Source organism: Arachis hypogaea, chromosome 9, assembly GCF_003086295.3.
Source record: "Arachis hypogaea cultivar Tifrunner chromosome 9, arahy.Tifrunner.gnm2.J5K5, whole genome shotgun sequence".
NCBI lineage: Eukaryota > Viridiplantae > Streptophyta > Magnoliopsida > Fabales > Fabaceae > Arachis > Arachis hypogaea.
Genome location: NC_092044.1, coordinates 4,455,889 through 4,469,283, shown reverse-complemented (window position 1 = coordinate 4,469,283; position 13,395 = coordinate 4,455,889). Strand labels below are relative to the sequence as shown.

At 25.3% G+C, this 13,395-nt stretch overlaps 1 protein-coding gene across 2 annotated transcripts; it reads left to right on the top strand.

Annotated features, from left to right (window-relative positions):
* Window positions 1-3,759: 3,759 nt before the first annotated feature.
* LOC112712866 (uncharacterized) lies at window positions 3,760-8,176 on the top strand. Of its 2 annotated transcripts, XR_003157940.2 has the most exons (5): window positions 3,760-3,922; window positions 5,344-5,709; window positions 6,088-6,186; window positions 6,343-6,653; window positions 7,894-8,176. XR_003157940.2 is itself a non-coding variant. In XM_025765750.3 (4 exons), exons 1-4 carry the CDS (start codon window positions 3,796-3,798, stop codon window positions 7,980-7,982), a joined length of 681 nt encoding a protein of 226 aa, XP_025621535.1. In that variant the 5' UTR covers window positions 3,766-3,795; the 3' UTR covers window positions 7,983-8,176. The 2 variants fall into 2 exon arrangements, 1 of the variants encoding a protein (XP_025621535.1); XM_025765750.3 differs by lacking the exon at window positions 6,343-6,653 and having other exon boundaries at window positions 3,766-3,922.
* Window positions 8,177-13,395: the final 5,219 nt, after the last annotated feature.

Genomic DNA, 13,395 nt, shown 5'->3' with positions numbered 1-13,395 from the left:
CAGTCACTACACCGTTCTAGCAGCTTGCAAGAAATCACAGCACCAGTAGCAGCTTCTTCAGTCCCAACTCCTATTCCCATCAATGACATTGAAATTGTTCTCCCTCTAACTGACCCTGAACCTAGAAATACTACACTCACCCAAAACACTCATCTGATGATGACAAGAGGAAAAGTAGGAATTGTCAAGCCAAGGTTGTTCTTAGCAAGTGTAGAGCCAAGGAATGTTAAACAAGCACTCAAATTTCCTGAGTGGAAGGCAGCAAGAGATCTGGAGTATGAGGTCCTACTCAGGAACAATACTTGGAAGCTAGTTAAGCTCCCACCTGATAGAGAGGCAATTGGAAGTAAATAGGTGTTTAGGATTAAATATAATGCATATGGTTCACTTCAGAAGCACAAAGATAGGTTTGTTCTTTAAGGCTTTGCTCAAAAACCAGATTTTGACTTCACAGAAACCTATAGTCCAGTTGTTAAGCCCACCTCTATTAGACTGCTGCTATCAGTTGCATTATCAAGGTCCTAGACAATAAGGCAGTTAGATGTTAATAATGCCTTCTTACATAGTAATTTAGTTGAGGAAGTATATATGAGGCAACCCCAAGGATATGAGCAAAAAAATCCTTCATTCATATGCAAACTTAATAAGGCTTTGTATGGCTTGAAACAAGCATCCAGGGAGTGGTACTATAAGCTTGCACATGGGTTAAAGGAACTAGATTTGTAGCTACAAAATCTGACATAGTAGTATTCACTCGTGATACAAATCACTTAAAAACATATGTCCTAGATGATATCATTGTAACAGGTGAATGTGATAACTCTATTAAAGAAGTGATCAAACAGTTGAATAGCAAGTTTGCTCTAAAAGACCTAGGTGATCTGCACTACTTTCTTGAAATTCAAGCCACAAAGACAAAGAGTGGAGGCTTAGTGTTTACTCTGCAAAAATACATTGAAGAAGTAATGAAGAAGGCTGGTATCGTGGGATGCACAGCCTGTCACACTCCTCTTCCCTTTACAACAAAAATCTCTGCTCTTGGAGGGTCAAACTTCCATGATTCAAGTCTGTATCGCTCTGTCATTGGGAGCTTGCAATATCTAACCATTACCAGGCCTGAAATCAGCTTCTGTGTCAATAAACTTGCTCATTTTGTTCAATATCCTCTGGATTCATACTAGAAAATGGTGAATCTTGTGCTGAGGTACCTAAATGGTACAACATATCATGGCCTGCACCTCAAGAAGGACTCTGCAATGAACACTGCTATGAAAATTACTGCTTACAGTGATTCTAATTGGACTGATAATCCTGATGATAGAAAGTCAACCACTGGTTATTGTGTGTTTTTTTGGCTCAAATCTGGTGTTCTGGGCTTTGAAGAAACAAACAACTGTAGCCAGGTCCAGTACTGAGGCCGAGTATAGGAGTATGGCAGAGACAGTAGCAGAGTTAGTATGGATAAAGAACCTAATGGATGAATTAAAGCTAGCTATCTCTGAAGCACCAATGGTGTATTGTGACAACTTGAGTGTTGTAATGTTGGCAACAAATCCAATCCTCCATTCCAAGTCAAAACATTTTGAAATAGGCCTCCATTTCGTTTGAGATCATGTCAACAACAAGGAAGTTCAAGTGAGTCATATCCCAGGCTCAGTGCAAGTGGCCGATATCTTCACAAAAGCAATACCTTCTGAGGCTTTTCTACACTTTCGAACCAGGCTGAACATTTGTGATCAACAAACAGTTACAAGTGCCGAAGAAAAGAAAAACTAGAGATGATGCTAGGAGTTATAAGGCAGCAAGTTAACTTAACCTCTCAATTTTGTTTCAGCAGCTCTCTCCTTCTCTGCAGTTAATTAATCCTGTTAATTTTGTTTTCTGTTAAAATTCGTTACTGTGGATCCTAACTGACTCAGCAACAGTTTCTAGTCACTTCTATAGTTTGTTAGAGTTAGTTAACTTAGTATATGAGTTAAATCAGTATTAGTTAGCTAGCTATATACATATAAATTATAATTTTTCATATGCTGAAATTCAGTTGTTTAGTTGAATGCAAATTCAAACTTTCTCAGCTTCTCTCTCTACTCTTCTCTCTGCGACTTCTCTTCCAAGACCTGGTACCTTTCATATATAATTGTCATTAATTACGTGCTCATTTTTATTTAATTCTTTATAAAGTTAAAAACTGACATAATTAATTTTCCTGTCAACATATATGGATATATGGGTATATGATTGTCATTAATTACACGATGTATTGATCTAATGTTCTTTCACACATACTTTAGTTGTTAGATGATTTAAATTGGAATCTACTACTTCGACTATGCTAGATTGCTAGAAAGCATTATTGATATAATATTGTGGTTTCCGTATTTTGAAAAGACAAAGCTAAAAAAATATAAATGTCCAAAAGCAAAAATAGGTGAATTAAAAATATATATTCTTACTTTTCGCTAATGAAAAAAGTTAATATATTAGTCTGGATAAAGTATTGCTTTTAATTTTAATGTTTAAATTAAAAATTTAATTATTTCATTAGCTTCTATAATTTTATTAAATTATTAATTAAATTTTTATATATTTTTTAATCAAATTCTTATATTATATCAGATTTTATAACTAATAATCTATTGTAACAAAAATATTAATTATTAGAATTAATAGAATATTAATTCAATATTTTTATCACAATATATAAAAATTTAAGTATAAATCTAATACGGTATAAAAACCTAATTGAATATATATATATATATATATATATAAAGACTTAATTAAAAATTTAATAAAATTATAGAGATTGATATAATAATTAAATTTAAATTAAATTCTAATTTAATATCGAAGGTATAAAATGTCTTTTTTTTTATCTAACACTTTGTTGGGTCATTTTTGTTTTTTTTTTAATTAAATTTTTTTCTTTAAAATTCATCTTTTTTCTATTATTATAATTTTTATCGTTTATATTATTCTATCAATTTTATTAACAAATTATTACAATCATCAGAACGACTACCACAATTATTATGTGATTATTACTAATTTACTACTACTTAAAATTAAAGAAACTTATGACGAAAGAAAAAAGGATATTTAGAAGGAAAAAAATGAACTAAAAAATAAAATAAAATAAAATAAATAGAAAAAAAGTCATTTCAAAGAAGGTTAAACAAAATTATTATTTAGTCCTAAACATTAGTTTATTATTATAAAGTACGAATACATTTTAGACACGCATTTAATTATCGATATTCGTCCGACACACATATCTATTGTGTTTAACTGTATCTTAATAAAAAAATTTTTTTGAATACGTCTGAATACACCTAAATATATACCATTACAGCATCTCCAGTCTTATTTTTAATATATATTCTTAAAATAAATTTAGAAATAGTATATATTATTATTATTTATTAAAATAAAAATATTTTAAATATTAAAAATTTAATTTATATTTTAATATTAATAAAATATTAAAATATTATTATGATTTATCTAAAAAATATTTAATATATATATATATATATTTTTTTTTCTGTATCTTATAAAATTTTAAAATTTATATATCGCTATGTTTCGTATTATATCGTGTATCGTATCTGTATCAATCTCCCTATATCATAGGTTTACACTATTAATATATTTCTTTCTTAATATACTTGACTCTTGGCTTTCTGTATTGGCTAGATAATTGACTAAACCTTCATAATATAATAATTTGCTTGCGAGAGAAGGTATTGATGAAATGTTATGATGTATTCCTAACATTATTATAAGAAGGTATTGATGAATCACTACATTCCATTCAAGCCAGAGAGTTACAACATGATTAACCCAAAGCTCTACCTTCCCTTTATTCTTCTTTTTATTTTTCACTTATTCTCTCATGTCTTGACACGAAAAATATCTGAGGGTAAGTATTTCATTTCAATTTTGCACTCAAACAAAATAGTTGTACTATATGTTGAATAATTTTTTTCCATCTATTTTATGTAAAAAATAATTACCCTTAAATTAAAAGTAATTGTATCTTAAACTTTAGTTTTACAGAATTCCATGTTAATACTATATCTTGTTATATCCTTTATATACTTAAAAAAATAATGTAATATATTTATTTAAAATATAAATATTTTTTTCAATTATATATATATATATATAATATATATATATATATATATATATATATATATATATATATATGCATCATTACAAAATCTTCAGTATTTCTCAGAATTATGAATAATATACATAGATATAATACCAATTAATTTGGTCCATGAGGTTTTCACTAAGTAATCAAATTGTTTTTTGAATTTTAAATTGATTAAATTAATACTACTATGACTAGCCATTAGACTAGCTGATACATACTAAAAATGTTGCATTAAAAATGGAGAAAATAAGATATATTTTTAGAAATATTGGATGAACAATTTTTTTTGTAATTAAGTTCTTACTAAGTCTCTAAAACATTATTTTTTTTTAAAAAATGAAAACAAAAAAACTTTTGAAAAAAAAACATAAAAATTTCTTATAACTAACATAAAAATGTTTGAGAAAACTATTTTATAAAAACACAAATATTTTATATAAATAATAGAGTATGAATAAGAGAAGAAGAAGAAATATGTTGAGAAGGAAACAAAAAATCGCAATGACGGTAAAGAAGGAAAAAAAAAATATGTTAGGAGATAAAATAAAAGGAGGAGAAAAGAGGGGAAAAAATGAGAAGAAGAGAAGAGAAGAGAAGAGAAGAGAAGAGAAGAGTTGAAGAAAAAACACTAATTCTATCTATTTTTAAATTTTTTGAGATATTTAATTTTAAATTTGATTTAATAAAAAATGACTTATTCACTTAATAGAACTTTTGTATTTTTAGTTTTATACATAATACAAAGACCAATAAAAAGACATTATATATTAAAATTTTCTTTACTTAATATATAAATCCTAGAATTAAATTTATGGTAATCAATAATAAAGAAAATAAATTATATTTCTAATTGATAATTGAAATTATTTTAACTTTGCATCTTACCCAAATATATTCATTCATTTCTTTTTAAGCAATAATTGTCTGCAATCTTTTTTTTTTTGATAATATTAAAGAGATGAAAAAAATTAGTCTAAATTTATTTTATTTAATATTTATTAATTTTAACAACTAAAAAATATAAAATAAAATAAATTTAGACTATTTTTTTATCAAATATTTCTCTTTCTTTTGGAAAAAAAAAAGAATTTCTATTTTTAGGCCTTCTTATTATTTTGGCGTGAAATTTAACTTTAATTTTAATTTTTGGTTGTTAATTTTTCATCCTATTTATTTAGTTAGCTATTATCTCATTTACCACCAAGGCGGATTCATGGTATATCCAATGGGATTAGAACCAATTCCTGTACCGCCTCCGAATTCACCTCCACCACCCCCTCCACCTCCAGATTGGCCGCCTCGTCGGCCGCGTCCTGGTCCACCTCCTCGTCCTAATTTGCTACCTTATCATACTGATTTGTTGGGTTACCATTCTAATGCCTTTCAAGGGATTAAGAAAAACCCTATGTATACGTCTCATCTAGTTGGCTACTATCCTTATTATGATTATCAACCTTATATTCCTTTTCTGGTGCCTTCAACTACAAGCAATCACTATACTCATACATCTACCCCTCCTGCCTTAACCATGCAAGATACTATTGGTAAGAAATTCTAATATTTAAAATTTGTTTTCTTTCTGCCATAGCCTTTTAATATTACAAGTATAACTTCATCTTAAAATGTTACTTATAGATAGAATATATACGCAAAAAATTTAATTTTGATGTATTGAAAATTTATAAAAAAAATATACGATAATCTAATTAGATTGATATGTTTAGATAAATTTTTTGAATAATAAATTTAAAAAATAATTATTTTTATTAATATAAAAATATAAAATTAATTATTTATAAAATTTTTTTGTATTAACAGTACATAAAAATTAAATTCATATATATAAAATATCTTTGCCTAACTAGATACTAGTTTTATTTGTTCATTCTCTGTTTTTAGCCCCTTAATTTATGTAAATGTAGGGGTAGAATACTTTGACAAGGATGTGGGAAACAATTTCAAGCATCCAACATTGTTGAAGGATTTGGAAAGAGGACAAAGACATGACCCTGCATATGTAGGTATGGTGAATATCCAAATAATCTTGGTTGCTTCTTAAAATTATGAATGATATATGTGGATAGAAAAACAATTTCCATTTTTAGTTGCATATTAAAATAATTAATGATCATTCCAAGGACATTCCATGGTTTATTCCTTCTTTATTACTCCTTTAGTTAGAGATGATCCCAGTTACTACTATCAAGGAGGAATAATGGTGTATCCAATGGAAATTGAACCAATTCCGACAGTTCCATATCCAAATCCAGAACATCCTTCTCAGATTCCAACTATACCAATTTCGCCTCCGTCTCTGCCTCGCCATCTCCCCGTCGTCGTCGTCATCCTCGTAGGCTACGAAAAGTTAAAAAAAAAAAAAACATGAATATCAACCTTCTATTTCTTCTTTGATGCCTTCAACTAAAAGAAATCACTATACTCATTCAGCTACGTACCCATCAAGCCTTAAGCATGGTAGATTTTATTGGTGAGACATTCTAATATATTTATTAAAACTTAATTTCTATCTTTTCTTTTTCTCCCCTAGCTTCATTATTATATAAAATTTGAAAGCATAATTTCATACTAAAAAGGCTTAATTACTCTTATGATCCTTATAATTTTATCCAACTTGTAAATAAATTTGTATACCTTTTTTCTTTTTAATTAGATTCTGTTTTTAATTTTGTAATTAGGTTCTTTTTATGTTAAAAATATTAACAATAACAGGATATTTCTCTCAAAAAATATATAGTCAAAGATTTAATTAGATTCATAATTATGAATACTTTTAATTTGCAAAAAAATATTCAATTAATTCTAATATTTTTTACACTGAAAAGAACCTAATTATAAAATTAAACCAATGTAAAAATCTAATTAAAAAATAAAAAACTAATTACAAATTTGATAAAATTATAATGATCATCCGAATAATTAAACATGCTAAAAACAAACGTTTTTCTTTTTTTTTATAATTGAGGAGGAAGCTCAATCCTCATATACTCTAAAAACTAAGGAAATGAATTTCTAAAATATATATGTACAATTTTGCTAGAGATGTAACAAATATTAACTAATTAATAACCAATCAACAATAAAATATTCTCACATTCAATAAATCAAAAATTGCACATCTAAATTTTAAACCTACATAAACATAATGATGAAAATTTATTATGGGCAGTTAATTTCATACTGTAAAATTAATAGTTGAGAACAGTTAAATAATTTGATTAATTTGACTAAATTTTTATTTAACGACTCTGAATTATTAACTTTATGTAAAGTTAACTGCACTTGAGTTTTCACCAAATAATTAGAATGTAAAACTCTTATCTTAACTAATCTTATTTGTCATTATTACACACATTTAACTATAAAAGAGTGCATTAATATATACGTAGATATAATAAAGACTATCTTGGCTATTTATTTTCCTATTAGTTCACTAATTTTATTTCTTTATCGTTCTCTATCATGTCCTACATTTAGTTCTTTGCACTAAGTGCATGATAAGTGAGCTTTTTATTAAAATCATAATCTTATTCTAATTAGCAATATTTCTTGTCAAAACAAACTAAATTTGTTATTATTATATCCTCAAAATATATATATATATATATATATATATATATATATATATATATATATATATATATATATATATATATATACATGGGTTTGGGTTCTCTATCTAACTAACCACAATAATAAAATCTTAACAGATAAGTATGAGGATGATGGATATGAAGTGAGGCATTCAGAAGTTGACTGGGAAACTTTCATGTATTTGCATCCAAAACATCTACCATGACACATAGCTAGAATTAAAAAATTAAAAAATAAAAAAAAAAAGAAGAAGAGAGGCTACGCACACATTACTATGAATTAGCTAATGTGACTATGAATCTGTGCATGGAAATGTAGATATTAGCTATGATGGAATGTTATATAACTTATTTTATAAATGTCCTAAATAATAAAGTATGCAGCACTGTTCTTCTTTAATAGTTTTTCCATGTTTTATATATATTGTTATGATTAGTTTCTGCTAATTTGTTTTTCGAGTTTAACTACAAAAATTGTAATTTTATATATATAAAATTCGGCAAGTGCATTAGGTCGTAGAAATAATATAAAATTGTTCTAAGTACCACGGTCAATTAATTTGGGAATATTTTGAACTTATAATGTAGGATGAAATTGACTAATTAAATATAGGAAACCAAAAGTGAATAAAGAAGTTAATTGAGAAATTCAGATTTCGCCAAATTATTGAATTTTAGTTACTATATATTTACCCAACTATTTAATAGTAACTTTTGGGTATGATTATAATATATTCACCAAGATTTGAACATTTAATCTTTAATTAATAGAAGTTCTGATAATATATCATAATATTATTTCTATCAAAAATTTGAGCAAAGATCTTATGAATGAACAGAGCAACAATGTAAAGACAGTGAATCAAGATGTTACAGCAAGTATAGCATTATTTTGTAGGAGCTACTTAGATAAAGATATTAAAAACGTTTTTTTTAGATGTTTTTAATAATAAAAATTAAACACATATAATTAATTAAATTATATTATTTTTATTAAAATTAGACCGAAAAAATCAATTTAGTCAAAAAATTAATAAATTAAATTTTAAATTGGTCTAAATTAATATTTTTTATAAAAAATAATTATAATATTCTTATTATAAAAAATAATTAAAATATCTCTATTATATATATATATATATATATATTTAAAAATTCTAAATTTTAATCCTATGACTGTAAAGAAAGAAAGGACTAAAATTTAGAATTCTAAAAATTAATATTTATAATAGGAATATTTTAGTCATTTTTTATAATAGGAGTATTGTAATTATTTTCTATAAAAAATATTAATTTAGACTAATTCAAGATTTGATTCACTATTTTTTCGGTCAAATTAATTTATCTGGCCTAATTTTGACAAAAAATAATACGCTTTAATCGATTATATATTTAAATTTTAATTATTTAAAAATATCTTTAAAAAAACATTTTAAACGTCTCTATGTGAATGACTCCCTACTTTATATTGCATTCTTATGCACTAAAATTGAATAAATTTCTAACTAATTATGTTACTTGACACTTAAGCCATACCACCAACTAACCAATTTAGATTATATTATTTTCGTTAGCTTATTCTTTATGTCATTATTACCTTCACTATTATCCTTCTTACTTAGTAAACAAATTTGCCATCCGATTAAAAAAATCTATATGATTTTTGTTGATTGACTTGTTGTCTAATAAAGTGTAAGTCAAACTCAAACTGTTTGATTTTATTACATAAAATTAGATTAATTGCTAAAAAAATATAGCATTGATATTACCACAAATCACAATAGAAAATAATCTTAGATTAAAGAGACAGAAATTTTGAACTCAATCATGGTATTTATATCCAAATTAACTAATAATGGCTTCTATAACCTCATCAACAGTCTTGTATAGACTAAATTCCAAAAACATCATAGGTATCCATTCATTGTTCCTTGAATACACTTCTAACTAATTATAGTTACTTGACAGTTGAGGGCATACAACCAACTAACCAATTTAGATTTTGTTAATTATTTTTTGTCTCTTCTATATTATTACTATTATTTTTGTTACACATAAATAGTGATATCTTCATTACAAAATTATATAATTATAATATTATTAAAGCTCTAATTAAAAAGGTTCAGTAGATTTTTAACAAAGAAACACAAAAGATAAGACTATAAGAAAAGAAAAAGAAAAATCATTGAAGATAGCCACAAACAATAAGAGACATAAAACTTTAGAAACATGGGGAATGGTCAAATTCATGATTGAAAAATGGTAATATGAAATTCAGAAATACCTCAAAAGTATCTCATAGTTGAAAAATGCAAGTTAGGGCATTATATATTGGATCATGTAACACTAAGATCACCTTTCAATAAAGAATAAAGATTAAAGAGTGTTTATTAATTTTTTATAATGAAAATTGTTTTAAAAATTATCATAAGCAATAAGCAATGCACGGTATTCTTCTTACAAATTTAACTATAATTTCCACTTTTTACTTAATTCTATCTTGCACAAAAAATTTGCCTTGCACATTTACCTAACCACTATCTATAGGCATCCCCATGACAATAATATGAAAGATGTAGATTACACGCATAGCATGCGATCTCCACCTCTTTATCTTTACTATAATGGCCAATAGATATTTGATTGGCTTGTACCATGGATGATTGGTGTTTGCTACAGAATAAGGGATAATTAAGAAAATATATTCAATGTGAGAAGCTCGTGATTCAAAAAATCCATTATATTATCGATTTTAAACTAAAATATACCGTGGATAATTATCAGAATCGAACTGTTAATTAACTCAGTCTGTTACTGAATTATTGGTTTAACCGATAAATTATTAATTTATTCGGTTGATTCAGTTATAATTAAATAAAAATATAAAATTATAAAAATAAAATTAAAAATTAAATACATATTTTAAAAAAAATATATTAATAATAATCAAATATCAATTCTTAGATATTATTTATGGTGCAAAAAGATAATAAATTAGTCATTAGTATAAAATATTTTTTTAATTTAAATGAACGAGTGAAAACAAAAGATGACACAACTAATATCAATATATTTGTATATTATGTGTTGTTACTTGTTTGGTATTTATGTTAATCCATGCTTAAAAGAATAAAAAAAATTTATTGATGGTTTATTATATATTTAATTTTTGTCACATAAATTATTAAGAAGTAAGATAAACGGGAGCTCCTACAATAGTTCAGCACCGCGCGAGCACACCGTGGATCTGCTGGGCTGGTGCAGTCTGAAATGCGAATCGACCGTTTTTTAATAGATTTGACCACTGTTGATCGATTCAAATGTTGGTATGGTCTACTAATTGAACCAGTCAGACCACCAATTTATTGATTTTTAGTCGAACCGACCAGTCCGATCCCATTCTAATAACTATGATACTATGTGACTCTTTTATTATAATTAAATTATTTTTTAAAATAAAAATATATTTCTTTTTTTTAATCTTTCTTTTTTATTTATCCACCTTATACTTTTTATATGTTATTGTTAATTATTAATTTTATAACTAAAATATATATATCATATGATATTTTTTATTATAATTAAAATTAAAATTTATTATATATTATTAATTTAAAAATCAAAATATACCATATAACACTCTATTTTATTGTAATTGAAATAAAATATTTGGTGATACTATCTGTACAAATGTTCTTATAACTATGTTCAATCAAATTGGCACAAATTTTACAAAAAAATACATGCATATATATGTTGTCACTTCTCCTTTTTCACCCTTTTTAGCACAAAAAAATTTGTTAGAAATTACAAATATTATTAACATGGCACACAAAATTTTACACATAATCAGAGGCAGAACTAAATGAAATATTAAAGGGGCAAAAATATTTACATAATAAAATAAGACTAAAATAAAATTTTAAGAGGGACAAAACTAAAATTTACATATAATTTATATATAAAAAATTAAAATTAGGGGGACCGTTGTCCCTTTTCTCTCCATGTAGCTCCGCCCCTCCACATAACACTGATTTATCAATATAGTATAGAAATTTTTGGACATAACATATAAATTTTTACTGCAAATATATTTTATTAGTTGAGTAAGTCAATATTTTAGGTATGTATTCCTTCAAAAATTTGTGTTACATATTATAACTTTTGTTCTATGCACCAAGATTTATGTGTTGTACATTAAAATTATAGGTTGTATCTATTTTGCTGGTTAAATGTCAATGTTTTAGATACGAGATTCTTCAAAAAATCTTATGTTATATACCAAAAGTTCGATTGTGCACCAAAATTTATATGATGTACATCAAAATTTCTATACTCTGATTTTCTAAATATATATATAAGAAAAAAATATAAAGTGACGAGGACAATGATAATGATAATAAAAGATCGGAGAATGAGGAGAAAAAAATTGAAAAAATTAAACAACAACAATAAGACAATAGTGAGTGGTAGCAGCAGTGACGATGATAACAACAATAACAACATTAAAAAAGAAGCGTGCAAAGAAAAAGACTACGACCACGAAAAAGAAGTAACGCGGCATGATGATTTGATTGAATGTGGAAAGAAGAAGACGAAGATGACAATGAAGTAAAATAGCGCCGCGCAATGACTTGATTAAAAATTTAGTTTAAAAAATCACGCTTAATTTTATTGTAAAATATTTTCCTCAAAAATATTTAAGGAGTTCTCTTTTTCATTTTTACTCACTTTATTTCTCTTAGCATTTTTTACTAATAGTCTAATATATCATAATTTAAGGTAAATACCAAATCGGCAATTTTGGTGCTGACAAAATATTATCTGATTTTTGTTATTGATATAAAATAGCCTTTAAAAGATTTTAAAATTTGACAAGCGTGTCCCCAAGCTCGCGAAAACAAATCTCGGACAAGCTCTTTATTGTGTCATTTTTGTTTTTTTTTAAATTAAATTTTTTTATTTAAAAATTCATTTTTTTATTATTATATTTTTTATCGTATATATTATTCTATCAATTTTATTACCAAATTACTACAATCATCAGAATGACTACCATAATTATTATGTGATTATTACTAATTTACTACTAAAAATTAAAGAAATTGATGACGAAAGGAAAGAGGATATTTAGAAGAAAAAAATGAACTAAATAAGAAAATAAAATAAAATGAATAGAAAAAAAAAAGTCATTTTAAAGAAGGTTAAACAAAATTATTACTTAGTCTTAAACATTAGTTTATCATTACAAAGCACAAACACATTTTAGATATATATTTGTTGATATTCGTCCGACACACATATTTATTGTGTTTAATTATATCTTAATAAAAAATTAAAAAAATAATTATTTAGATATACCTAAATACATCTAAATATAATTACTTGTTAGCATGTTCAGTCTTAATTTTAATATATATTTTTAAAATAAATTTAGAAATAATATATATTATTATTGTTTATTAAAACAAAAAATATTTTAAATATTTCATATAATTAAAATAAAATATTAAAATATTATTATGATTTATCTAAAAAATATTTTATATTATATATGTGTATATATTTTTCTATATCTTATAAAATTTTAAAATTTATGTATATCTCATATCACAAATT

Coding starts and splice junctions, on each gene's coding strand:
- LOC112712866 (XM_025765750.3), top strand. CDS start 3,796: ATGAATCACTACATTCCATTCAAGCCAGAGAGTTACAACATGATTAAC. Junction 3,923..5,343: donor GACACGAAAAATATCTGAGG/GTAAGTATTTCA, acceptor CTATTTATTTAG/TTAGCTATTATCTCATTTAC. Junction 5,710..6,087: donor AACCATGCAAGATACTATTG/GTAAGAAATTCT, acceptor ATGTAAATGTAG/GGGTAGAATACTTTGACAAG.